This window comes from Phyllostomus discolor, chromosome 13 (genome assembly GCF_004126475.2).
Source record: "Phyllostomus discolor isolate MPI-MPIP mPhyDis1 chromosome 13, mPhyDis1.pri.v3, whole genome shotgun sequence".
Taxonomy (NCBI): domain Eukaryota; kingdom Metazoa; phylum Chordata; class Mammalia; order Chiroptera; family Phyllostomidae; genus Phyllostomus; species Phyllostomus discolor.
In genome coordinates this window covers 38877068-38903038 of record NC_040915.2, presented here as the reverse complement: position 1 = coordinate 38903038, position 25971 = coordinate 38877068, and the positions used below count along the sequence as shown (strand labels likewise).

The following is a 25971-nucleotide window of genomic DNA, read 5'->3' as shown; positions in this document are numbered from 1 at the left end:
CGAGTCAGAGGGGCCTGTGAAAGTGCCGCGTGGAGCCCCCTGCCGGGGGAAGAGTTGGCTCCAACGTTTCGGAGCTCAGGGGAGAGGTCTGGACAGAAGGAAGGCATCTGGGAGTCAAAAATACGACAGTACGAGAGAAGGTGGTACAACGTTCGCTGAGGCAGTGCAAAAGTGGAAGGGTGCTGGACGCCCATCCACTGGGAACTGCCGGTTGCGTTGTGGGAGGACAGGGAGATGGCGGGATCCGGTGCAGCTGGCGGAGAACGAGGTGCAATCCGCAGCGGCCCGGAAACATCCCCAGGGCACCTTCGTTCAGTGGAAAGAAGGAGTAGTTTTGGAGGTTCTTGCCCCACTGTTCCGGAAGTGCCTCCTCCCGTCCATTCAACCTTCACTGCATTCTCAGGAGATCGGTTACTCCAGTCCTTGTTGTCACCGAGGAAACGGATGCTCAGGGAGCCTAGGTGACCGACCGCCGGACACCCACCTGGTGAGAATCTGACTTCGCGGTTGGCCAGGCCCTGACCCCTGACCTCTCTCCCCGTGCCTCACCTCCGGCACCGTGCACCCCACCACCCCTTCGCTCCAGCCCTTGGGTCCCTCCTCGTGTCTTTAGGAATCTGCCCGTGGGAGGGTCGCTCCTCTCTGGATGCCGCACAGAGGAAGAGTATCCGAGGAATGTCTTAAGTGCGTGCCGACGATGACTCTGCCCCAACGTGAAAAGGAGGAGGGGAAGCTCTTGCCTGGGACTCGCCTCAGGCCTGTCACCTGGAGCAATTCTGAAACAATGACAGAAACTCCCGAGCATTCCTCTGCACCGCACGCCACCAGGAATGTCCTCACGGTGAACTGGGACACAGGGCGCCCGACTGAGTCACACACACGTCAAGCTCCCTGGCACACATCCAGCATCCTCCCCGACAACGTTGTCTGTGGTCCCCGATAAAACTGAGATGACAGAGCAGGGAGACAAAAGTGGGCGGGCAGAAGCCCTCAGATCCAGCCCTTTGCAGCCACCACGAACGGAGGCCCAGAGTTCAAGGCTTTGGGCACCGAGTTCCCATTATCCCAGGTAATGGGAACACGGAGTGAGCAACACAGACCAAAGCCTCCCTTCGTGGAGCTTGTGTTCTAGTTGGAAGGGGACATTCCACGGGCTATTGGAAGGTGTGCCAAGTGCTATATAGACAATAAAGCAGGGAAAGGGGTAGGAAATTGAGAGAGGGTGGTGGTTACCATTTTTAATGGGGTTATCGGGTGTCCCTGCCAATTCTCTTCTAACCCAGAAACGTACGTGAAGGTGAAGGAAGCCTGACAACAGGTTCATGCCCTTGGAATTCACCTCCTAATCATGCGCCCTATTACTCAGATGGGTAATAGAGTAGCCTACGGAAGACTCAGTTAGGGCATCAGCTGAGACACCACACCCTGGGAGGTCGGGGTGTCATTCTGTAATACAGGCGGTGCATGCCTGCCAACTGGGAACGGTAGTGTTACATCTAATAGTCCACTTAAGAAATGTCTTTCCATCCACATAACCGTAGCTGAGACTCTAGCACCCGAAGGGTTCCCAAGGAACAGAGTCATAGTTCTGGGACCTTGAAACTCAGTCTACCCCGGGGCTATTTTGAGCCTTCACTTGTTGAACCCATGGAGCGAGAAGGAGTTGCTAACTTGATGGAGTAATCCATTCCGATGAACCAGAGGAAATGGGGTGGCTTTTCAAAATAAAGTCAAGGAGTGTGTTTAGAACCCAGGGGATTTAGTCAGGCACCGCTTTATGTGCCTTTGCTCCATAATAACAGTCCATAGAAAACATGCTGCCCTGGCTGGTGTGGCTCCGTGGATTGAGTGCCCGCCTGTGAACTGAAAGGTCATGGGTTCAATTCCCGGTCAGGGCACACACCTGGGTTGTAGGCCAGGTCCCTGCTTGGGGGCATGTGAGAGGCAGCCAACTGATGTTTCTCTCTCACGTTGATGTGTCTCTCCCTCTCTTCCTCCCTCCCTTCCCCTCCCTCTACAAGTAAATCAATAAAATATTTTTTTAAAAATCCTGCGTCAACTGGTAACAACAGAACCACTAAGACATGGCCTCTGCCCTGTATCTTGAGTTCAGTGGTTGGCTGTGTGGCCACTGGCCTATGTGCATTTATACGTTTCCATCTGACCGCCCATATCCTTCTGCCTGCACAGTCCCTGCCCCGTAAGTCGGGGATAAGCGGCTTCATTATGTGCTCTTACCGTACACCACTTTGTAGTTGTGTTTAAGTACACACACACACACACACACACTCTGTACGCTCTCCGAGGGAAAGAAGGCGCTTCCTAAATATTATTGAACGAATGAATGCATGTGAGGCGGAGCCCTCTCCTAGCGACCCAGAAAGCATGGACCCTGGAGAAACGCCCGTTCTCGGATCTAACGCCCGGCGGACGGGTTACTGTTTCCCAGGCTCAGTTCTCAACTCTGTGACACGGGAATGCAACAGTCTCCACGGAGGGTCGACACAACGTCAAGTAAGATCAACGCCTAAGTGCTTGGCGCCAAGACTGGCCTGCGGCAGGTCTTTGAATACAGTTAAAACGAGGGCAGGGCCCCGACGCCTGCTCCGTCCCGTGCGCTTGCGCGGCGCCCGACGCGCCCACAAGCGCTGTCCAGCGCGCCCCCCGCGCGTCCCCACGCCTGCGCGTGTGCGACCGGAACTCCGGCCCGGGCCGGAGGTGAGAAGGCGGGACCTCCGCAGCACGCCTGCGCCCTGAGAGGCCCGTGCGGCGGAGGGGCGGGACGCGCAGGCGCGCAGGGCGCCCCGGCTCCCGAGCATAAACAAGAGCGGGGACGGGATGAGGCGGCGATTGATCCCCGGGCAGCGAGCTGCGGCGACCCAGGCGGCGAGCGGGGCCCGGCGCCGGCCCTGAGCGCACGCGACCCCCGTCCCGCGCGCGAGTCCCCGGCCGGGCCCACCCGCCCGCCGCGCGCCCGCCATGAACCTGGCCAGTCAGAGCGGAGAGGCCGGCGCCGGCCAGCTGCTCTTCGCCAACTTCAACCAGGACGTCACGTAAGGCCGGGGCCGGGGTCGGGGCCGGGGCCGGGGGCCGGGGCGGGCGGGGGCGCGGCTGGGGCCGGGGGCCGGGGCGGGGGGCCGGGGCGGGCGGGCGCGGCCCTGCCGTGGGCCCGGGGCGCAGCGGCGGGGCGCCCTCCTCGGGGCCCCTCCGGGCTCTGGGCCGGGAAGAGTGACGGGCGAGGGGGCGGAGGGGGTGTTCGCCCGCGGGCTGGAAGGCTTTGGCTGTCTGGACCCCCTTTCTCACTAAGTTGGGCCGCGCTCCGGGGCCTGACCTGTTGCCTGGCCGCCTCCGCGCGCGGTGGGAGTGGGTTCCCTCCTCGCGCCCTGTCCTGCCCCAGTCGTCCCCTCTTCGGGCCCGTCTCCTGGTCTCCTCCTCATCCCGGGGTCCCTTTCCCCGCTTTTCTTCTCTTTCCTTTCCTTCTTGTCTCGCTGTCCTTTTCGGCAGGAAACTTGGATGTTCTCCCCCAACAAGAAATAAATAAACTTAGCAATTATCCTAGCCTGCGACCCGGGGAGAAACAGCCGGCGAGGCGGAGGGGGGCGGTTTGGTGACAGAATTACCTGCGGAGCCTGGGCCCCGTGGGGGGGTGGGCCGGGCCGGGCCGTCCCTAGGGGACCAGAGACCCTCGCTGGGGCCAGCGCGTGGGTTAGGAACGCCCTTGCCCAAACCCACGTGGGTCTGAAGCTTGTGCCTGGGAGGCGTCTGGGTGGCCTGCGAGGATAGTTCCCCGATGAGGCCGGGGGAGCAGGAGGGATGAGTTGTGGGGCTGGAAGGCAGGAGAGAGCCATCTTGGGAAGTGAGTAAGAGGAAGTGATGCAAGGAGGGGAGTGGGTCCCCGGCTGGCAGTGGAGTTGGTTGAGTGGTTGCTGGTTGAGTGCAATTGGCAAAGTAGAAAATGAGAACTTTTTAAAATTAAAACTGGACGGTAGGCCAAGTGTTAGGTGACAAGGATGGCTTGACTTTGGGTGGTGGGCACACGATGCAGTACACAGGGATGTGTGTCACAGAAGTGTGTGCAGTTGAAACCTATACAACCCTATTAACCAGTGTTGCCCCCAAAATGTAATCTAAAAAGTAAGTTAAATGAACACGAACAACAAACTTGATTGTAGGCGGGCCAGCCCCACGTCGGTGGCATGCAGCAGGGCACAGTGGCACCTGCTGCAGACAGCCCCTCGGTGGGCCAGGTTGAGGGCCGGGAGGGAGCAGGCGACCCACTCCACCCCCAGGTGAGGGAGCCCACCTTCGGACAGGTTCCCGGGTCTCAGGGCTGCTGAGCCCTGCCGTGGGAGCGGGGCGGGCATCCGTTGCCCGGATTCTCGTCGTTTTCCCTCGGCCGCGCTGATTCCTCCACCTGCAGGGCAGGGTTTCCAGGGGGGTGAACTCAGAAGTCAGGCTGCCCCAGTCTTTAAAGGTGAAGTCAGCCAATCACCATAGTGGTATACGTGACCAAAGCCAGTACCGCCAAACCGCCCCCTCCCCAAAAAAACACGCTTTGGACAGCCTGTCGCGGGTGGTGATCCCTGGGATGGGTTGTGTTACGTTAGTCAGTGTGGGGAGCGGGGCCGCACAGACCAGCTGTGACTTGGCTTTAAGCCCTTAATGTTTTGAGACACTAAGCAATGGTAGCTTGATGGGTTTATGTCCCGTGTACATTAGAGATTTCCAAAACATTTCCTATCATGCTGCCAGGTGTCACTCCCCATCACTGACGCCGAAAGGAAGTGACGTGTGACCAAGCATTCTCTCTGTTGTTATTTCCGCTGGGCACCAAGTTCCCTGTGCAGCACGTCCCGGCCAGGCAGCGTGGTTCCTTGGAGTGTCGTCCTGGCGTGCCAGGGTTGCAGGTTCGGTTCCCCATCAGGGTCCATGTAAGAGCCGACCGGTGGAGGCATAAATAAGTGGGACAACTAATTGATGTCTCTCTCTCCTCCACTTCCTCCTTCTCTTAAAAAATCAATAATCTTTTTTTTAACTCCTATATAATAGAGGAATGTCACTCTGCCCTGAAAAAAGGCCTTTTCACAATCAGAGATCATGAACTTCCTTGTCCCCTGGGAGTCCTGAAGTTACTGGTTCAAGAGAAGATTTCCGTTTTATCATTTTAGCCTGCCACAGAGACCTTGATGTGGCACGAATGTAAGTCGTGAGGAACAGCAGGTTAGGACTTGCAGGCATGTATTGATCGAAACAGCGGTGATTGGTTTCGAATCTAGCTCCAAAGAAACTGGGTTCCCTGGGGAGCAGGTCTGCACCGCTCCCTCCCGTGCCCGTCTGCAGAACTCACTCTCCAGAGGAGCCGGGTCTGGGCCCCACCGCCCTGAGTCTCGCCAGCCGGCCTGGGGGCCGTTCCGCTGCGCCTGCCTCCCTCCCGGCACTCGTCAGGGTCCCCGTGCCGCGGTGCCTTTCCCACAGTGCTGTCCTCCAAGTGTAAACATGGCCTGTTTGTCTTTCGCCATCTGTTTCTGGGTTTGCTCCGCTCTGCTCTCTTCACCGGGCCTGTGACAGGGGCACGTGGAGCAGCTTGTCCCGCCGGCTGGCTCGTGCCTGCTCGGCCCGGCCCCGGCCTCGGCCCCGGCTTCCGGGAGGAACGCCTCGGAGGGCTCACGTCGGGGGGGTTCAGCGGCAGGGCATCCCGTGAGCCTCAGATGGGAACGTCAGGGACTGACTTCTTCCGTGGACACCAGTCATCTGTGGAAGTGACTGGCAGGGTCTGTGTGGAGCTGCAGTGCTGGGAGGGGCGGGCTGCAGGAAGAACTCCGTTTCCCAAGTCCTCTGTGGAGCTAGTGTTGCGAGTGTCCAGAAAAGGTACGGGTGTGGAGATGAAAAGCAGACACGTGTCTGGATGTGGGACGATCTTCAGCCCAGTTTCTCCGAGGCTGCAGTTAGTGTTCTGGGTAGGTACTCCTGTCCTCCTTTTCCTCGCCAGCGAATTGGGAGACTTAGAAGTAGGCGGTTCTTCAGGACCCCTCGCCCTTGAAGATGCAGAGGGCGCGTTTGAGGAGGGCAGGGCGCTCACTGAGGAGGCCGCTGTCCAGCAGCAGTGGTCAGTGGAGAGGGGACCGGTTAGCCGTCAGGACTTGGTGTGACCCCCCCCCCAGACACGTGGTACGTGTCGGGGAGAAGTCAAGGTGACCCCCCAGTCTCCGATGTGGGTCCTGGGGGACAGCGGTGAGCAGCATCACAGGAGGAGAGCCAGAGGAGGGCGCGGTTTTGGAGGACAGGAGGAGCTCTGCCCCGAAGTCCCTCGGAGGGCGGGCCAGCGGCCGTGTGCAGTGGGGGCTGCGGGGCCCGCCGGCCAGACTCCTCTCTGTGGGTGTGGACCGTCTCACTGAACCCTAAAACCTCTCACCTCTGCACGAAGAAGAAACGACGGGGAAAGCCGTCTCGGACCGCTCGTTGGGGGCAGGGCGGAGCGGAGGAGTTAAGTGCGGGGACAGAGACCTGCCGGTGTGGGGGACCGAACCCGGGCACTTGTCTGGTCTCCCTTCCAAAGCACCAGTGCACTGTCAGAAGGATGCTCTGAAAGACTTAACCCCCGTGGGAGGGGGAGAATGGGGAAGCAGGCGCCGCAACAAAATTTCGGGAGCTGGAAAGTGTGTGCAAGTCACTAGTGAGGGAAGCAGAGGACCGGCCTCGTCGGCCCCGCAGCGCCCCCAGGAGGCGTAGGGTGCAGTGGAGGGAAGCGGGGGCGGGAGGCTCAGACCGGGCCTCAGAAGCAGTCTCTCTGTCCTCACTCACTCGGCCTGTCTCCAGGGCACAGCAGGGCCCCGGCCCCAGACCCCAGACCCCGTCGAAGGCAGTAGCGACGTGAGGGGTGAGGGGACCAGACCCTTTCATCTGCTGGGGCGTGCTGCTCTCCCTTTACCAGTAAAAGGTGTTCATCATATTATCTTAAAAACGCCACACGAACATTTATCGGGGAGCAAGGCTGCTTCTGGGGGACCCGCACACTTTCCCGTTACTGTGCCTCTCCCCTCCGTGTGCCGTTGTAGGGTCAGGTGAGTCCTGAGGGACTAATTACTAAAAGCAGAACCTCCCAGCGGGGGTGCGAACCTAATGATCGGTGTTTGAGCTGAAAAACACCGCACCTATTTACAAGTAATGTCATCACCCTTAAAACCGGCTCCCTCTGTCGATGATACGTCACTGGGCCTCACACGCCTGCCAAGGAATGGCCGGGCTGTCTCTGTGCACGTCTCTCACCGATCGGGGCGCACAGTTGTCCAGTAAGCCACGCAGCAAGCGTTCCCCTAAGGTGTGCCGCGCCCCGCATGGTCCCCGACATCTGGGAGGGGCCAGAGCTCCAGTGCTTGATCGGAGGGCCCAGCTTTAACAAATGCTGCCTGTTTGGGGCCCGTCTGAGAACCTGGATGTATCAGGATCGAGGCTCCTGTCAGTTGCAGCTCATTGGATGGCCCACGGGAGAGACTTGTTTCAGGCACAAGACTAATAAGCCCGTGATTTGGTTTCTAAGCCAGCAGGCAATCAGGGAAAGGAGGGCTGTTCGTGACAGCAGGGTCACGGGAAAAGCAACGGCTCAACAAAAGGTAGAAACTGTTCTTACGAACTCGGTGCTGCAGGGCGCCATCTGGCGTGGGCACGCGGGCCCTGGACGCCGCACTGCGGCCTGAGGGGGCCACGGGCCACAACCGTGTGGCGCGGGTGTCACACGGGGTCTGCGGGAAGGTCAGGGCTGTGCAGCCCTGTGCGTTAAGAGCACAGGAAAACATGTAACATAAGAACGGCTTTCTTCCAAACCAGAAATGGTGGGGAAAGGTTCTGATGCTGAGAATAGTAGCCGTTAGTTAACTGCAAAGCGTTTCCCTAAACACCGATTTCCCAAAAGTTGTGGAGGGCTGAGATTTTGTTTTATTTTTAGTCTTCTTGGTTATTCTTGTATTTTGTTGGCTCCTTTATTACTTTTCAAAACATTTACAGGTAACAATGACTTTGTTGACATAATTAATTCAGTATAGTGAAGTATTTTTTTTGCAAAGAAAAGTGATAAAAGCTTGTAGAAAGTTGTATTGATATTTATAAGATAAACCAATTGCAATTTAAAAGTCTAAGGCTGCTTCTGGTGGCTCTGCTCTTGAACCGCAGTTGGCCCTTGAGCCGCACAGACCTGGGCTGCGCGGCCCACTCACACGTGGGGGTTTTCCAGCACAGGAAACACCCAGCGCCCCCGTGTCCCTGGGTCCCGGCTGCACCGTCGTATGTGAGGGGCCTGAGCACCGTGGGTCGTGGTGCCTGTACGGGGCCTGGGACCGGTCTCCTCCGTCCCCTCGCACCGGGGGACAGCTGAGTTTGGGGGGGTCGAGAACACACACAGGTTTTTGCCCGTGCAGGGATGGCGCCCCGACCCCGCGTTGTTCAGGGTCAACTGTCTGTTTCCTCTGTGTGTGTGTGCGTGTGTGTGTGCGTGTGTGTGTGCGTGAAGGAGAGGCTGGGAATCTCGGGGTTCTGCCGGATGAAATGCCAGTCTTTGTCGTTTCCATCTCTGATTCACCCTCTGCCTCCTCCTGTCTCGCGTGCCCCCAGGCCCTGGATGCGCACACGACCCAGGGTCTGACCCTTTGCGTGAGCTGCACTCGCTGCACTCGCTGGTCCTCCTCTGCTTCCGAAGGCTGGCCTTTCTTTCTTACTCCCCCTGGCCAGTCGCGCTCCGCAGCGCAGTGATCCGATGAGGAAACGCTGCGTTCCGTGCCACAGCTCTGCCGTGGAGGGGCCCAGGGAGCGCCGCGGCCCCTGTGAGCCCCTCGGCAGAAGCACGGTGGTGGTGTTGGTGTGGGGGGGGGGGTTGCGGACCCTCCTGGCGAGGCTCTGCAGCCGGAGCCTGTGTTTCTCCCTGTGGGCCAGACGGCCACGTGGTCTCCAACTCCGGGCCCTCAGTTAGGACCCTCAGCTAGCGCTGCGGCCCGTCTTCCTTCCAGCCCGCGGCTCAGCCGCACAGAGAGGGCTGGGCTGCGTGAGCTGCGGCCGGATGGACGGACGGACAGAGACGCGGAGCTGCCGGCCTGCGCCCTGGCTGTGAGGCTCTGCTCAACCGGAGCCTCAGCTCCCGGACCGGGGCTCCCCCCTGCCTGGGCGTGCGTGTCAGGTCACCCGAGAAGCCCCACTCATTGAGGGGACCGTTAACTTGGGGTGACTATTTATTATATGTCAAATATGCCTTTAAAATTTTAAGTTTTAAATAAGAGTGTTGTCTATCTTTCTTTTATTGACCTTCACCTTTTCCTGGCTGTGGGGCGTGTCATCTTCCTCTACCACCTTCCTCTTCTCTGCTCGGCCGCCACTGCCCCGGGGCGAACTACGTGACATTGTATGCTAATTTCTGGTAGAGGTGATGGTTACTCCTTGAGCTAGTTTGTGCATTACCACTGTCTACACGTATCAGCTCTTATTTCTGAATTTGGCTTTTTTGCAGGTCCCTAGCTGTTGGTAGTAAGTCCGGTTATAAATTTTTCTCCCTTTCTTCTGTGGATAAGCTGGAACAGATCTATGAATGCAGTAAGTGTTTGCTTTATTTTTTCCCCCTCCTAAAAAAAAAAAAACACAGACAAGTTGAACTTGAATTGATACACATTCTTAAATTCAGACACTGGGTAACATCCAGGCGCCCCAGCCAGGTCTCCTACTCCGCCACAGCCCACCGCAGAGGGGCAGCGGGAGCAATTTGTGCGTGTCCCCGGGTCTCCTCTGTTAAGCTGCGTGCTTGTCAGTGCACACAGAGAAACAGCTGCGGGTGGTTCTTTCGATGCAAGGCAATGTGTCGTACTGTATGTTTCATTCCGTTATCTCTACCCACTTCCAATGCCATGTAAACCTCTCAGGTTCTGTCATACGGGGCTCCCAGGAAGTGGAAAACGGTGCAGCCCCCGGGGTGTGGTTTCTCTCCTTCAGTTGTCGCGTTCTGGCGCTCAGGTAGCCGGCACGTGAGAGGCAGCGTGGAGCTGCGGGGGGCCGTGAGCGCCGACTCCTCGCCAGCCGCCGTGGGGCTCCCTGCTGCTCCTGCAGGCCCGCGTGTGCGCAGCAGCAGCACCTGCTGACCGCACGGACGCGGGCACAGACCCGTGGCCCCGGTGAGCCCGTGGAGAGCTTGCACGCTTCCCACACGCACGGCACGTCTCCAGTGCCTGGGCATCTCGTGCACGTTCCTGGTTGAGTCGCTCTGTGCACGCCCACTGGGGACCGCTGTGTGCCGGCCCTGCCTCGTGGGCGGGGCGGCCGTGACGGGGCTCTCCCCTCGGCACACGTTCACTGCAGCGAGGCGGGGCCCAGGCGGTGTTTCTGTGCGGGGTGAGGCAAGGGACGCAAAGGCCAGCAGACCCACATGCCACCCTGTCACATACAATGAAGACACGGGGGGGGGGGGGATCGGTTCTTTGTGCCAGTCGCTTGAAACCGTGGAGGTCTCGTGGGCCACCCGGAGGACAGAGGCTGCCCAGGCTTGCTCACAGGCCCGGCCTCCTCCCAGGGGAGCCCTCGGGCGCCCCTCCACCTCCATCGGCAGAGTGTGTCTGGCGCTCCCCTTCCTTGCCGCTGCCCCCGGAGGCGAGCACCCGGCCCTGCAGAGGGAGACGGCGGGGAAGCAGGGTCCTCCCCGCCAGGGTCTGCCCCCTGGTTCCTGCCGGCTGCCCCCGACCTCGTTTTCCCGTCCGCAGACTGGCCGCCTGTGCTCACCTACTAGGTCTCCTGAAAAAGCCCTTGTGCTGACCCATGGCCGCAAGAGGTGGCCTGGGTGACGAAAGAGCTGTGCACGAGTGTGCTCACTCGTCTCCGTGGGTGTCCGTGCTTCGGGGACTCCCCAGCTGCCTGCCTTCTCCGGACCCCACGCAGGACTGCTCCCTGCAGGGGTGTCCCAGAGAAGGGTGCCCCGTCTCAGAAGAGGGTCCCACCCGGCCTTTACGTGACTGAAGCACACACTGAATCCAGTCCAAATGAGGGTCTGAGTTGTGCCACCAGCTTGTTGCTGCAGTGACTAGTCATCTGTTTTCGGACCCACAGGATTTCCTCCCCACTTGGAGACCCAGCGCTGAGAAAGGGTGTACGCTCACCTGGTCTCCACTCTTCCTCCATGGGATCGGTTTCATGACGAATCTGTTTCTTTGAAATTTGGTTACTGGTTTTTGGCACCTTGTTTTGCAGGGAGAAAAAATTTATTTATATTTTATTTGATTTGATTACTTATTTTACTTTATTTTAAAATCTGTATGGTGGTTTTGCAGAAATTTTTGATGGAACAAAATGTGTTGTCAAAAGAGTGGGTATTTACTGACCAGCATGGTGATTTCTTTGGTCTTAGTGCACTTTGACCCTTAAGAAATAGGTAATGGTCACCCTGGCTGGTGTGGCTCAGTGGATTGAGTGCTGGCCTGCAAAACAAAGGGGTACAGGTTCGATTCCCAGTCAGGGCACATGCCTGGGTTGCAGGCCAGATCCCCAGTAGGGGGCGCATGAGAGGCAACCACACATTGATGTGTCTTTCCCTCTCTCTCCCTCCCTCCCCGCTCTCTAAAAATAAATAAAGTCTTTTTTAAAAAGTAGATGATGGAATGGACATAGGAGTTTTGGGGAGTTAATGCTTTAAATCAAAGCCATTAAGTTCTTTTGGTCCTAGGACTTGATCCACCTTTCCTCTCTCACATACTTTTTTTGAGCTAGAGATTCTCTTAGAATCTCCTAGAATGGACTTCTCTTAGAAGACAGGTCAGCGCGGAGTCGAGCCTGTTTTCGGGCACTGTTCTGCAGGCAGGCCCAGAGCGGAGAGGGGCACCAGATGCCTCAGGATGCTTCGCAGGCTCGGCGTCGGCTCATCCTCCGTGACTCTCGGCCAAGCCAGCGTCCCGAACTCGGCCCTCGCCCTCGGTCCCCGCCCTCGGCCCCCGCCCTCGGTCCCCTTGCTGCCACGGAGGGGAGGGGCCGGGGCCGGGCATGGGGACAGTGCGGCTGCCGGCCGCCTGCTCCCCGTTCCTGTGTTGAGAGGAGAAACCCTTTGCCCGGCATCAGGGGAAGTTGTTTGGGGGTTTGGTGTGGTTTTCGCTTGCTTGCTTGCTTGGGTCTTTGTTTACTGTCTATATTGTAACTTCAGGCTTGAAGGAGATGTTGCGAGAACTCCGGCTGGCTTAGCCTGGGGTCTGGTTGGCTCCGGGTGCCGGTGCATCCTCCTCTGCGTGGCCCCCTGTGTGCAGACCCGTGCCCCCCTCCCCCGAAACACCGCCGCAGTGGACCCTGCCCTGCGTGGCAGCACAGAGGAAGGGTGCGGGTTTTCCGTTCGAGAAAGGTCTGCGTTTGGCAGGAAAGGGGCTTTGTCAGGGTCTGCCCGCGTGTCCTTGCGTTCTGCACGTCTCTGCGCTGGGAGGACACGCCTCGCAGAGCACGCGGCTCTGACGCCAGACGCACGCAGACAGACCTTGCCTCGGCAGAGGCGACCAGAGGCCACTTCCCGGGGGACGCGCCCCCAGAGACACACCGGTCCTCTGGCAGAGAAACGAGCCAGCGTCGCCTCTGCAGGCCGCCCTCGTCCTCGCCGGGTTTGAGGCGCGTTCTGACGCTGTTCTCAGCGGCCCGGCCCGGCTCCAGTGGGACTGGGCTCCGGTGAGGTTTGTAGGAGCGGCCGTGCGGGGGGACCCGGCCTTGGCCTCTGTCTGCTGACATCCGTTCCAGCGGAGGTCGGGCTCTCAGCATGCCTCTCTCTAGAGCCCTGGGCCCCTGGCAGCCCGGGTGCTCACGGGCACTGGGGTCCCGGAGCAGCCGCCCTCGGCGACCACAGACGCACGGCCTCGTCTCCCTGCTCTCAGCCGCCTGCACCGCCCTTGGCCCCCAGCCTGGGTCCGCGTGTGCCGCCATTCCACGGGGGGGGGGGGGCCTGGGTGGGGGACGTGGGCTCTGGGCGTGTTCGTGTGTTACGGGTTCCCTTGGGAGAGAGGTGCAGCCGGAAGACTCGAGTGAGCTGCTGGAGATGCGGCAGTGGGAGTGTGAGGAGCCGCGCCCTCACGGCCTGGGAGGGTGCACTGCTCTGTGCGGGCCCACTCTGAGGGGTTCTGGGCGCCCGGGCCCGTCGGACTCGGGGACTCTGGTGAGCCCTTCCGTGTCTGTCCTCCTTAGGTAGTGACAAAAACACGTCAGCTCCGGGTGGCAATGGCCTGGGCCTTTCTCTGGTTCCCCGCTCCCTTGGAAATCCGACGAGACTTAACAGGTGTCTCCCCAAGAAAGCCCACCAGCTGGCGTTGGTTCTGGTGGTGTGGGAGGGACCTCGCAGCATGCACGGGGCCTCGTGGTCTCTGGGGAGGCCCGGGGTGGCGGGGGTCCGCCCTGACACCTGGCTTCTGCCCTGTGTCTCTGCCGCCGGCTGGCTAGGGGACGTACCACTCGGTGGTCTCGCCCTGTCCTGCTGGCCTGTGCTGCCCACGTCAGACCCCAGAATGCGCGTTTCTGTGACAGGCTGCCTGTGGGGGGTTTAACAGCTTTTTGAGACGCCATTCAAACGCTGTAGAAATCACCAGGGTTAGGTGTGCAGGTCAGTGGGTTCCAGTGTATCTGCTGAGCACTGCCTGCGATAATCTACCGTTAAAACCTTTTTATCATTTCCCCAAAGAAACCCTGGGCCCCGGAGCAGTCACTCCCCGTGTCCCTCTGCCCCCTCCCCCCACCCCAGGCCAGCACTCATCTGCCCTCTGCCTCGATAGATTGGCTGCTCCGGGCCCTGCAGATGGGTGGGGAGCGAGTGAGCGCCAGCGCTGCTCTCTCTCTCCACTGCCCAGTGGGGCTGCGCCGTGGGGGCGGGCCGCGCCTCGGTGGGGGGCACCTGGGTGGTGTCCCCTGCAGCCCTCGTGAGTCCTGCTGCTGCGAGCCTGTGCACGCGGCACCGTGTGGCCCGTTTCCGTGCCCCTCGAGCGGGCGGCTCCCGGGAGGAGGGCGGTGGTGGGCAGGTGGACGTGGGCATTTGTTACGCCAGTCTCTTCGGTGGGTGCTGCCGGGTACAGACAGCCCTGCCGCCTGAAGCTCTGAAAGAGCTCTTATCTGCTTTTCTTCTTCTTCTTCTTCTTCTTCTTCTTCTTCTTCTTCTTCATTAAAATTGCCAAAAAAAGTTTTCAGACTTCCCAGTGGGTGGGAAAAGAGCGCCCACCCTGCCCCTGGGCTCTTCACGGGCGTCAGTGGGCGGCCCCGAGCGCTTCGGCACAGCCGCTGCTGCTGCCTGGAGTCGGCGCTGTGGTCGCTTTCTTCTGGGCGACACTCCCACGTGATGGAACAGACGCTTTAATTGTTTACTCCTGGGGGAGGGGGAGGGAGGGAGAAAGAGGGAGAGAAACGTCATGTGTGAGAGAAACAGTGACCATTGCCTCTCTCGTGGCCCCCACCGGGGACCTGGCCCACCGCCCAGGCACGTGCCCTGGCCGGGAACAGAACCGACGGCCTTGCGGTGTGCAGGCCGGCCGGCACTCAGCCCACTGAGCCGCACCAGCCAGGGTGGAAGGGGCACTGGGCAGAGGGCAAGCATCTGTGTGACCAGAACTCCCGCCAGGGTTCACCGTCGCTCCAGGAAGTTCCCTCACTCCGGCCCCCGCCCCCCGGGCCCCCCCCCCCCCCCCCCCGCCTTGGGAGGGAGTGCCTCCGGGCCTTCTCCAGTGGGGGCTCAGCTGGCCTGTGCTGGAGTGCCGTACGGATGCGGCGTGTGCCCTTGTGCAGGGCTCTTCCAGCTCAGTGTTTCTGAGGCCTGCCCCCGTCGGTGGGGGTCTCCATTCCCCTGGAACGGCGTGGGCGTGCGCCGTCCGGGCCCCCGCGCACACAGATGCTGTGGACAGACGCCTGTGCTGCTCTCCGCCTGCGGATGCAGGGGCAGCCGGGTGTGGTCGTCCGTGCCATCCCACCAGGGCTCAGGCCTCAGGGAACGCCGGCGTCCCCAGGGGTCCCAGAGCCAGTCCCCTGCGGTTTCCGAGGGCAATTACGTTTTTGGAGTCAGAGCACACGCTTGGATTTCCAACTCCGAGGTGGCTCGGCGCCCCTGACCACCCCCGTTTGTTCCGGGGCCAAACGTGTGGGGCTGAGCGACAGCCGGTCCGTGCCCTGAGCTGCGGGCTTTCCCCGGTGTTCGCTGGGATGGGTGGGGCTGCTGGGGACAGTCTCGCACGGCTCCCTTTGCGGGCTTACGTGCACTCGAGTGAACACCTACGCATGGGGCACGTGACTCGTTTTACAAGGACCCCCGGGGTCTCCTGAGTGGCCGTCCCGTCTCACACCCCCTCCGATGCCGTACGCGAGTCGGGCGCGCTGCCACCGCGCCGGTGCTGGCCTCGTCGGTCTCCCCGGTGCCGGCCGTCCTGGGTGCGCGGGGCGGCCTCTCGCCGCGGCTCTGCTCCAACGCCCCCGGCGCCGGTCTGCGTCTCCTGTGAGGTGTCCGCTCGGGTGTCTGGTCCCCTCTTAAAGTTGGGGTTCGTCTGTCTTCACTGAGTCGTAGGAGCTCCGTAGGTGCTCGGGGAGCAGTCCCGTGCCAGACGGTGCCGGTGAGCGTGTTCCCCGCCTGCGGCTCAAAGATAAGCCGCAGCAAACACGTTAACGTTAGGTTTCCATGAGGTCTGACTTTTACAGGTTTTTTTCCACTTGTGATTCCTGCTCTCTGTGTCCTTCCTGGGAAACGTTCGCTGCTGTCAAGCCTTGATGACACTGTCCAGTGTCCCTTCGACAGCGTTGCTGCTCCGGCCTCTGCGTGGTCGGCGGCCCGTCTCAGGGTGGGGCGTGTGGCGTGCCGTGTGCGGCATCGGGGCCGGTGTTTCCCGACAGACTCCTGGCTGGCCGTTGGCTGCCGGGGCTCCTCTCCCTCCGGCGGATGGGTGCTCAGGACAGCCCGGGAAGTGCGGGTCTCTCTGCTCTCGGCCTTGTCCGTGGACTGTCAGTCTTCACGTCAGTAACGCTGTTTCAGTCACTGTCGCTTCCTTCGTACACTGAGTCTTGATGACAGATGATGTAAGCCCTTCCACTTCGTTCTTTTTCGAGGTAGCCTTGGATATTCTAGATCCTCTGGCCAGCTGGGTTTTTTTTTAAGATTTATTTTTAGAGGGGAAGGGAGGGAGAAAGAGGGAGAGAAACGTCAGTGTGCAGTTGCCTCTCACACGCCCCCTACTGGGGACCTGGCCTGCAGCCCAGGCTTGTGCCCTGACTGGGAATAGAACCAGGGACCCTTTGGTTTGCAGGCCAGCACTCAATCCACTGAGCCACACCAGCCAGGGCTGACTGGCTGATTTTAAAGTCAGTTGTTGTCAACAAAAATGTCTGCTGGGATTACGCTTGGGACGGCATCGATGTAGAGACCGACTGAGGGGCACCGTTGAGTGGATGGCCGGCGTGTGCTCGAAACACCCCGCACCGCGGTCCTTCCCGCAGCTCAGGCCGGCGGGCCGCAGGCGGAGACCCTCCAGACCCTCGGTCTGGGGTTTTCCTGCGTTCAGAGTTCTCTTGTGTCTAGATCCGACGTACCCTGGGGTAATGAGGAGAGGTGGGGGCGGGCGGGCCGTGGGGAGGGGTGGAGCAGTATCTGTGGAGGGCCCACTGTGCCCGCCACTGTCTGTGTAAGATGCTGTCTCCACATCCCTCCGTTCGGTCCTCCGGGCCGGGGAGCCCCTCTCTGACGGGGAGCGGGGAGCTGAGGGGACCAGAGAGCCGGCCCTGGGCCGTGTTGGCCGTTCTCTCCTGGGGCTGCGGAGTAGCGGCATCCCGTTTCCTGCATGGAGGAAGTAAGGCTCAGAGAGGAAGTCATTCGAAGACTCTTTGGGGGCCTCTTGTGGGGCAGGGACCATTGTGAGGGCCAGGGAGACGGCTGTGAGCAGGAAATGCGGCCTCTGTCCTCACGGAGCTCGCAGTCCAGTCCGTGTCCGGAGCGCCCAGTGGGCAGACGCACAGGCGATGACAGCCGGCCGCCCGGGAGGAAGTGGCCAGGATGGTGGGGGAGAGCCTGGGAGGCCTCCCCGTGACAGAGTGTGTGCGAGGCCCCTGCAGAGCGGCCCTCCGTGCGGAACACAGGGGCCTCCTGGCGGGGAGGCCCTGAGAGCGGTGCGCCCGCGGCCTGCCGCCCCACGGCTCTGCCGGCGCACACTGCCGCGCTGCTTCGGGGCTGTCCCCACAGCCTGACCCTGCCACCGGACGCCCATCCTGTAGCCCTTGGGTTTTTTTTGTACAATTCTTTTTTTTTTTTTTTTAAGGATTCTATTTATTTCTAGAGAGAGGGAAGGAGAGGGAGAGAAACATTGATGTGTGAGAGATACAGCAATTGGGTGCCTCATGCCCACCCCCTACTGGGTGCCTGGCTCTCAACCCAGGCATGTGCCCTGACCGGGAATCGAACCGGCGACCTCTGGGTTCGCAGGCCAGCGCTCAGTCCACTGAGCCGCATCAGCCGGGGCTGCTCTGCTTTCCCTAATCGTCACTTAGACCCGTGTTCGTGTGTGTGAGCAGACTGTGCCTGTTGACGCGGATACATAGATACGCCTTCTACTTGCAGCTGACACCGAAGACGTGTGCATCGTGGAAAGATTGTTCTCCAGCAGCTTGGTGGCCATCGTCAGCCTCAAAGCCCCCAGGAAGCTAAAGGTCTGCCACTTCAAGAAGGGCACAGAGATCTGCAACTACAGCTACTCCAACACGATACTGGCGGTGAAGTTGAACAGGCAGGTGAGTGACTCTCCCTGGAGTCAGACGCGCAAACCCATGTCCGGGTTTCCAGGGTGACGTTGGCTGGTGCCGCCGCCCCGGAGCCCCCCGCTCACCTCCCCCGTCCCACACACACACACACACACACACACACGCCTTGACGCGTGCGTGTGCTGAGCGTGTGTGTGCCCTTGAGGCGCCGCCGCTGGTACACCCCTCTCGGGACGCAGCGGGCACGCAGCCGCCCGCCCGCGAGGCCATCCAGGTGCGGGATGCGAGTCTGCACTTCTGAGAAGCTCCCAGGCTTCGCCGTCGTCGTGCCGTGCCTGACGCGACACCAGGTGTCCGGTCGCCAGGCCCGTCCGCGGCACTCCGTCTGGTCTCCGTGAGGGGCGGGGCAGGGAGGAGAGACGAGGACAACCAAACACGCTGTTCCCAGCGGCGGTGGCCCGGTTTCTGTGACACGGCCAAGTCGCGTCATTAGACGTCCTAGCACAGCTGGCAGAATCCTCCCAGGACGGGCGCCCCGGCTCTGGGCGTCACCCTCCCAGTGCACGGGGAACGGGGTGCCAGGGAGAGCCGCCTGGTCATGCCAGCGTCCCTTGCGTGAGGGTCCAGCCTGCACGGTGTCCTGGAAGGAACGCAAAGCGTCTTGATCCGGGAGTCCACTAGGCGAAGGCTGGGAGAGCGTCGTGTTTCGGCTTGTGCCTCGTGTCTGGTGTTTCGGGGTTCACCGGCCCTCTCTCCCCCAGAGGCTCATCGTGTGCCTGGAAGAGTCTCTGTACATCCACAACATCCGGGACATGAAGGTGCTGCACACCATCAGGGAGACTCCCCCGAACCCAGCAGGTGAGCGAGCGGGGTGTGGGGGAGGGGCGCCCCGTTTCTCCGAGCCTCCCGCTGAAGGGCAGCCGGGGCTGAGGGCTGGTTTCTCGTTGGTGGTCCCGCGGGCAGGTTCAGAATGGCCTGACCTTAAACCAAGCCCCTCCTTCTGGCTCTGGTCCCGTGGCCGCATCATCAGTGGTTTGGTCGGCGTCCACTCGGAGGTCACTGGTCACTCCAGCCAGGATGCCTCTCGTCTGCCGTAGAACCCTGCTCGGCCGAGGCGGGGCCCGAACCCCCGTAACCAGAGCTCCGACGCCCGCACTCTCCGCTCAGCGGGTGCTCTGTGGTGCCTGGCACCGCAGGGGCACCCTCAGACCCTAACCCTGCGCTGTGCTCGGTCCGTCCTCAGGCCTGTGCGCGCTGTCCATCAACAACGACAACTGCTACCTGGCGTACCCCGGCAGCGCCACCATCGGGGAGGTGCAGGTCTTCGACACCATCAACCTGGTGAGGCTCCGTGGCGCTCGCCAGCTCTCGGGCGCGCCTATGCCTACAGCGAGGGCCGGGGGCCTCTGGCGTCTGCGGCACGTGCAGTTCTGCCCGCCGGCCCCTTGCCAGCGAGGCGCCCACCCTCCGTCCGCTCCCCCAGGGTGAGGGCTGGGAGGGACGGAGGAAACCCCAGACACCTCGGGATACATGGCTTCACTTTTTGAAGGTTTTGAGCACATTCCCTTGCCCCTCCCACCGCACTCCACCCCACCCCAGTGAACCAGGTGGCCCTGGTGGGTGCGTAGACAGGGTGGGAGTCACGTTTGACTGGTTCTCCCTTCCAGAGAGCTGCCAACATGATCCCGGCTCACGACAGTCCTTTGGCCGCGCTGGCTTTCGACGCCAGCGGCACCAAGCTCGCCACCGCTTCCGAGAAGGTAGGAGAGCCGGCCCTCGGCCCCGGCGGACTCCCGTGCCGCTCACGCAGGCCGGCTGCCCCCAAGCTCCTGGGTCTGCCCGAGCTTGGAGCGGCGCAGGGGGTGGCCGGGCTCTCCCTGGCCAGGGCCAATGTGCCTCGTGCAGCCACACACTCGCCAGGGCGTGCGATGTGAGCGCACGGCACGGCGTGCACTGGGGTGCAGGAAGCACCACTGGGTTTCACTTCCGGGGCAGGTGTCTCTCTGACGCTCCCAGGTGTTCACGCCCCGTCTGCCTACCCGGCCTGTGCGTGTTCCAGGAGGGGGAGGAGAGCGTGGGGAAAACAGCCACCCCCCACACAGTCCGTGTCCAGTCCGGGAGCTGCTGTAGCTCACCACGTCCTCACACCTCCTCTTGTCCTGGGAGTTCTCTCAACGCGGCCTCGCTGCTGTGAGGGTTGGGCAGACCCTGTCTGAGCAGTGGAGTGACATTTCCAGCCCGTCAGGTGCCCCGCTCAGTAGCTCAGAGCAGCGAGAAAGGACGTCGGGGGGTCTTGAGCTTCTCCAGGCCGTCAGTTAGCCAGTGCTTCCCGGTGTGGACCACACCCCTGAAGGGTTGTCGTTAGCAGTTTGAACTTCAGGCGGCTTTGAAAAACTAAAGCCAGTCTGTTCCCCATTCGGCGTCAGGCCGTCAGTGGCTAGAACGGACGGTGCGTTCGTGGTGAGGAGGGCGCCCTGCCGGGCCCGTGGCCGAAAGCGAGACAGTGGCCGTGCGGAGTGCCCACGGCGGCCGGCCGGGAGGGGCGCCCGCACCTGCGCCCCGGCCACGCGGTCCGTGTCCAGTCCCGCAGGAGAGAGAGTGCGTCCTCACGCAGCTGAAACCCTGTCTCCTCTCCTCCCCTCCCGTCGCAGGGGACCGTGATCCGGGTCTTCTCCATTCCAGAGGGACAGAAGCTCTTCGAGTTCCGGAGAGGGGTTAAGAGGTAAAGGACGTGAGTCTCCAGAGCGGCCCGTGCGGCCGCCCTGCGGATTTCAGTTCCGTGTTCTCTGTGGCCAGCGGGTGGGCCGTGAGCGCCCTGGGCGTCCAGGGGGACAGGCGTTTCCAGCCCAGCTCTGCGGTCCTGGGAGGTGAGGGGGACACTTCTTAGAGCCAGCCGGGTTCGGTTTGCCTGTCGCCCTGCCTGGGTGCAGGGCGACGGCCAGACTGGGGAGTGGGAGGCCTCGTGCCGTCCGCGGCCGGCCCTGTGGCGGCCAAGGGCTTCCAGCCTGCTCAGCAGGCTCCATCCTCACTCTCTGCCCCGAAAACCGTGACTGCCTCGCCTTTCACCCCCGCAGAAGGCCTGGCTCTTGTCTGTGTTTTTCATTTTTTGAGATTTTATTTATTTTTAGAGGGGAAGGGAGGGAGAGAAACACCGTGTGCAAGAGATGCACCGGTCGGCTGCCTCTCGCACGCCCTCACTGGGGGCCTGGGCTCAATCTGAGCTCCGCCCCGTGGGCCGGAAGGGCACACGCCCGGGCTGCAGGCCAGGACCCCAGTGGGGCGTGCGAGAGGCAGCCAGGTGATGTGTCCCTTGCACTCAGATGTTCTCTCCCGCTCTTGCTTCCTCCCTTCCCCTCCAAAACCAAACGTGGGCACACTGTAAGCCGCAGTGTGGGGCTCCCTCCCCTCGCTGTCCGCCGTAGCTCTACCTGGGCTGGACCTGGCGCTCCCTCCTCCCTCGGCCTGCTGGGGGAGGGGCGCTGCCCTGGTTCCTCCCGGGCCCTCTGCCTCAGGACTGCCAGGAGAGAGCAGGGCCCGGGCTCCAGGGCCAGATCCCCGGGCCCCGCCTGTAGCCTGTGACCTTGCCCAGCAGTACTTGACCTCTGGAGCGCGGGTCTATCCCAGTCAGGTACGCGGTGGAGCCCGGCCCCCCAGGGTCAGGAGCTGGGCCGGGAAGTGCGTTAGGACTTGTGGCTGTGTGTGTCTGTCCCAGCTTCTCGTCCCCGTCCCTCCAGGCGCCTCACCCTGGTCTGCCATCCCTCGCTCTTGGGTGTGGGTCCCACAGGTCGGCAGTGAGCTCGATCCTCCCGTCTCCAAAGCTAGGCAGCCGGCCCCTCCTGTCACCCCCGCCTGTCTCTCCCTCTTCCCTTCCTCCCATGCTTGTGCCTGCGCCACACTCGCGGCTCTTCCCCAGCTCTGTCCCTTCCTGTCTCTCGTCTCTGCCGGGGCCCTCTCCTCACCCCTACAGCCACACGCCCTCCTGAACGGTGTCACGTGCCTATAGCCCGGGCTGCGGTGTTTCCCGAGGTGCCTGCGGGGTGCTGGGCACCACCAGCCAGAGCGTGCCCTGTCTGCTCACACCCTCTCCTTGGTAAACCGTTGCCGCTGGCCGTCCCCTGGTCCAAGCCAGAGGGACTCGGGGGCACCCAGCACGAGCCCTTTCCCTCCTATCATCCGGGCCCAGTTAGGCCACAGGCCTGTCGGCTCACCCAGGGCCGCCCCACCCACTCCCGACGTCCCCCTTTCTTGTGACCCGTCCCAGCGTCCTCCTCCCGACCCGCTCAGGTCACCTCTGAGCCCGCCCTCACCCATCTCTGCCGTGGGCCCCGTCGGTCACTCAGACCGGCCCCGCTGTTCTTGGAGGATGTGGTTCGAGCGTGCCCCACCCGGACCCTGGACCCTGGTGCTGCTGCCGCCGCCTCGTGCCAGTGGGGTCGGCTCCAAACTCCCAGGCTCCTCGGCCGACACCCCAGCCTCCGCCCGTCATCCCAGTGGCGTCTCCTTCCCTCCCTGTGGCTCCCGGTCCCGGCCACACCCCCACACCCCAGTCGGTCCCTCAGAACAGGAGCCGTCCCCACGGGGGTCTCACGAGTGCTGCCTCCTGCTCTCGGCGGTCACGTGGGCGACCTGGACGACCCCCGAGCCCTTCCGGGCAGCACCACACGTGTCCCCGGAGGCGCCTCCCCACCCTGCAGCCGGCAGCCCCTCGGCCCCTGCCCCCCTGCCCCCGGTTGTCACACGCTGTCTCGCTGGCAGCCGGTGGGGCTCTGCCAGGGACCTGGCTGTGGGCAGGCCGCACCCGTGTCCGGGGCCGCATGGAGATGGGGGTCTGCCGGCTCTCGGGTTTCCCAGTGGTTGTCACCCTGCACTGTAGGGACTTTGTGGGCTGAGTACCGAGAGTTTCACTCCACCAAACGTCCAGGGGGCCCGTCTGCACTCCGTGTGCTCAGAGTTGCTGTGATTAGAGAAAGTTGGCCGCTTAAGAGCCTGGGGAAGAGTTGCTCTCGCCTGGTACTGCCTTTCAGACATTCTCCTCAAGATGCTTTTTGTGCAGATGACTGGAGGGAGGAGAAGGCGGCCGGCAGACCCGAGTCGGGGGGCTGTTCGGGGGCCTCTGTGCTCCATGGCATCGGCCCGAAGCCCTCGGGAAGGCTGCACGGGTGGGCGGCCCGAGATGTCCCCGGCGGCCCTGCAGCCCAGGCCTCCTGTCGCCCCACAGGTGCGTGAGCATCTGCTCCCTGGCCTTCAGCATGGACGGCATGTTCCTGTCCGCCTCCAGCAACACGGAGACCGTGCACATCTTCAAGCTCGAGACTGTGAAAGAGAAGTGAGTCTCGCGGACGGGTGGGCAGCCGCAGAAGGGGCTCTGGGGAGGTGGTGGTTTGACGCTGGTGCCCGTGAGGCTCTCAGAGGCCTCTGTCAAGGAGGGCCGGCGGCGGACTGTGGGCTTGGCCCCGGGTGTCCCCGTGTCTCTAGGAACCCCTGGCTGTCCCCGGTCTCAGCCACTCGGGGGATGTGGCTCCTGCAGGGGCGCGTTCTCGGCACCTCTTCCTGGCGGGGAGGTGCCTCCTCCGGGCTTTGGGGCTGACCCCTGTCGCTGTGGGGGCGGCACGGCGTGACTTTTGGTGAAGAGTCACGTGCCCGCGACCTCCCCCCCTCCCAGACCTCAGGAGGAGCCCACCACCTGGACCGGCTACTTTGGGAAGGTACTCATGGCCTCCACCAGCTACTTGCCGTCCCAAGTGACAGAGATGTTCAACCAGGGCAGGGCCTTTGCCACAGTCCGCCTGCCCTTCTGCGGCCACAAGAACATCTGTGCCCTGGCCACGTGAGTAGGGCGGGGCGTGGGGCACCGACCGAGGGCGAGTGGCGTGCAGTCTGATGCCCCCGAGCCTGAGCTGCGGGAGCGCCCTCACCCCGGGCCACGGGACCAGCCGAGGACAGCTGCCGAGTGCCCGGGGCCTGGGCCCCCGCGGGGGTGCTGTCGGAGCGTAGCTGGGAGCTCGGGGGTGGCGCCCGTCTGTGAGGCCGTGGATCTCATGGGGGCAAGTCTCGTGGGATCGGCCGCCCCAGCAGGTCCAGGGACCAGGAGCCGGGGACCCGCCCGCTCGCCCCCAGGCATCGGTACGCTTGGTGCTGTGGCCGCGGGTCACCCGGGGGTGCGATCTCTGTCCGCGCACACACAGCAGGCCGGGCTCGTGAACCTGAATTTGCCCTTGCTCTTGGCGGGGGAGGGGCTTCCCTGGCCGCACCAGAGACGAGGCTGCACGCTCGGCGAGAAGTCGGTGCCCTGGAACGCGGCTGCTCTCTGTCCCCACCAGAATCCAGAAGATCCCCCGCTTGCTGGTGGGAGCGGCCGACGGGTACTTGTACATGTACAACCTGGACCCCCAGGAGGGGGGCGAGTGCACCCTCATGAAGCAGCACAAGTAAGTGGGCCGCCCCGGCCGGGAGCTCCGCCTCCCAGACGGGCCCGGTGCGGCACAGACGCCTGCGTCCCGCTCACGCCGGCCGGGGCCCAGGCAGACACGCTGCACCTGCCGTCCGGGTGGGGGCGGGCCCCTCTCCGGGGGTGGGCTGCGCTGGACTGAGGGTGCCGCGGGGAAGGGGGGTCGCATGCCGTTGGCCACGGCCCAGGGCGCAGTTTTGGGAGCCTGCTGTCTCGCTGGGGGGTCGGCTGTCTCTCTGAAAGGCGGGGTTGATGTTTGTCGACTGGGAAGTAGTGTGGTTTGATGTTCTGCTTCTACTTTTTTATTTTTTTAACCCAACGATTATAACGACGTGGCGATGCCCTGGGGTGGAACTGGGGTGTGTTTTTTATAGCAAATTCCGTCTGTGATCATTAGTCTCAGGTGACACGAGGTCGTCTCACCAGGAGTAAGTTTTTCACTAGACTCTCCCCGTGAAAGTTCAAGCGAACAGACACACAGTCGCTATAGTTACCAACGCGCACGTGTCCTGGCGCGTGACCCTTGCCCCGCGACGCCCTCACTGCTGTTTGCTCCACGTTTACCAGGTTGGACGGCAGCATGGAGACAACCAATGAAATCCTAGACTCCGCCTCTCACGACTGCCCCCTGGTAGCACAGACCTACAGCGCGGCCGCCGCCAAAGGTACTCACGCGCCCGCCTCTCCGACCGGACTGGGTAAGGGCTTGGCAGGGGGCTGGCGGCCGCCGCGCCAGGGCCGCCCGTGCTTCTCCTGCCCCGTGCTTTCCTCCCTGGGCAGCGTGGCCCACCTGCCGCTTCCCGTCGGGCCGGGGAGTGACGGTCCTCAGAGGCCAGCTGTCCGCACTGGGCTGCCCCCGGCCTCGAGGGCCGGGTCCGTTCTCTCTCCGTGAGGAAGAGCAGCCGCGGCCAAGGCTGCTTCGGGCGCGTGCAACGTGTGCCCCGGCTGCTGCGTGTCCCGGAACACGGTCCTGCACCCGCCACTGCCCGGCGTTCGTCCCGGGTCTCTTCCCGCCCGCTGCCTGCCCGTCTGTCTGATGGGCCCACGGGCTCATGGCGAGGGGGAGCTCTGGGGCCCCGGGAGGAGGGCGGCTGCAGCTGGACGGCGGCCTGCGCGCGGGCCCTCGCGGAAGCATCAGTCTGGGCGGGCGGCCCATCCGGCCGCGGCTGTTCCTCTCCGGTGAGCTGTCTCCCCCCAAGAAAGCAGCTTGCCCTCACGGGGCGGCCCCGTAGCCTTGCTCTCGGGGGAGGGTGTCCCCGCTCGCCGCTCCTCTTCGACGGAGTGCCTCCCCGTTGGAGGGGCTGCGCGTCCTGTGTCTGGTGTTAGCGCGTCTCCCACAGCCGGTCGGGGAGCGCCCGTGCGCTCGCCGGCGTCTCTCTGAAAGTTAAGACCTTTGGGAAAGAGGTGACTGCGTCTTGAGTTGCCCGAGGCTGCAGAAGCTTGTTGGTCAGGAGATGGAACCTCGGGCTGTGTGGGCCGCTGTGCGTGAGCACCCCCGCGGGCCCCCGAGCTGACCGCCTCTCTTTGCAGCCCGCGGGGACGAGCCGGGCGCAGTGGGCGGCGTGCGGCTGGAGGAGGAAGCCCGCGCCCTGCGGCTGGAGGAGGACAGCGAGCACCCGCCCATGGTTCTCCGGACGGACTGACCTGGCCCGTGAGCCCCGGCCCCCGCAGAGCACACGGGCTGGCGGAGGACCTTGTGTCATGCTGCTACGAACTGCGACCTGAGTTGGGGAGAGGATGGCAGAGACTCGGCAGACGGAAAGAGAGTGTAGCTGCAGCCCGTCCCGTACTGTCGAAATACATGGTCTTCACTTCAGTGGCTTTTA

At 62.5% G+C, this 25971-nt stretch overlaps 1 protein-coding gene across 3 annotated transcripts; it reads left to right on the top strand.

Moving 5' to 3' along the window:
- The first annotated feature begins 2792 nt into the window (after positions 1–2792).
- Positions 2793–25961, top strand: WIPI2 (WD repeat domain, phosphoinositide interacting 2). 3 transcript variants are annotated; one of them, XM_028527284.2, is made up of 12 exons: positions 2793–3053; positions 9491–9573; positions 17558–17727; positions 18459–18555; positions 18941–19038; positions 19365–19457; positions 20349–20419; positions 22916–23023; positions 23360–23524; positions 24018–24125; positions 24713–24810; positions 25676–25961. In XM_028527284.2, the coding sequence occupies exons 1-12, from the start codon at positions 2980–2982 to the stop codon at positions 25786–25788; spliced, it is 1278 nt and encodes a 425-aa protein (XP_028383085.1). In that variant the 5' UTR covers positions 2793–2979; the 3' UTR covers positions 25789–25961. The 3 variants fall into 3 exon arrangements, with proteins under 3 accessions (XP_028383085.1, XP_028383084.1, XP_035869660.1); XM_028527283.2 differs by having other exon boundaries at positions 24713–24843; XM_036013767.1 differs by lacking the exon at positions 9491–9573 and having other exon boundaries at positions 24713–24843.
- Positions 25962–25971: the final 10 nt, after the last annotated feature.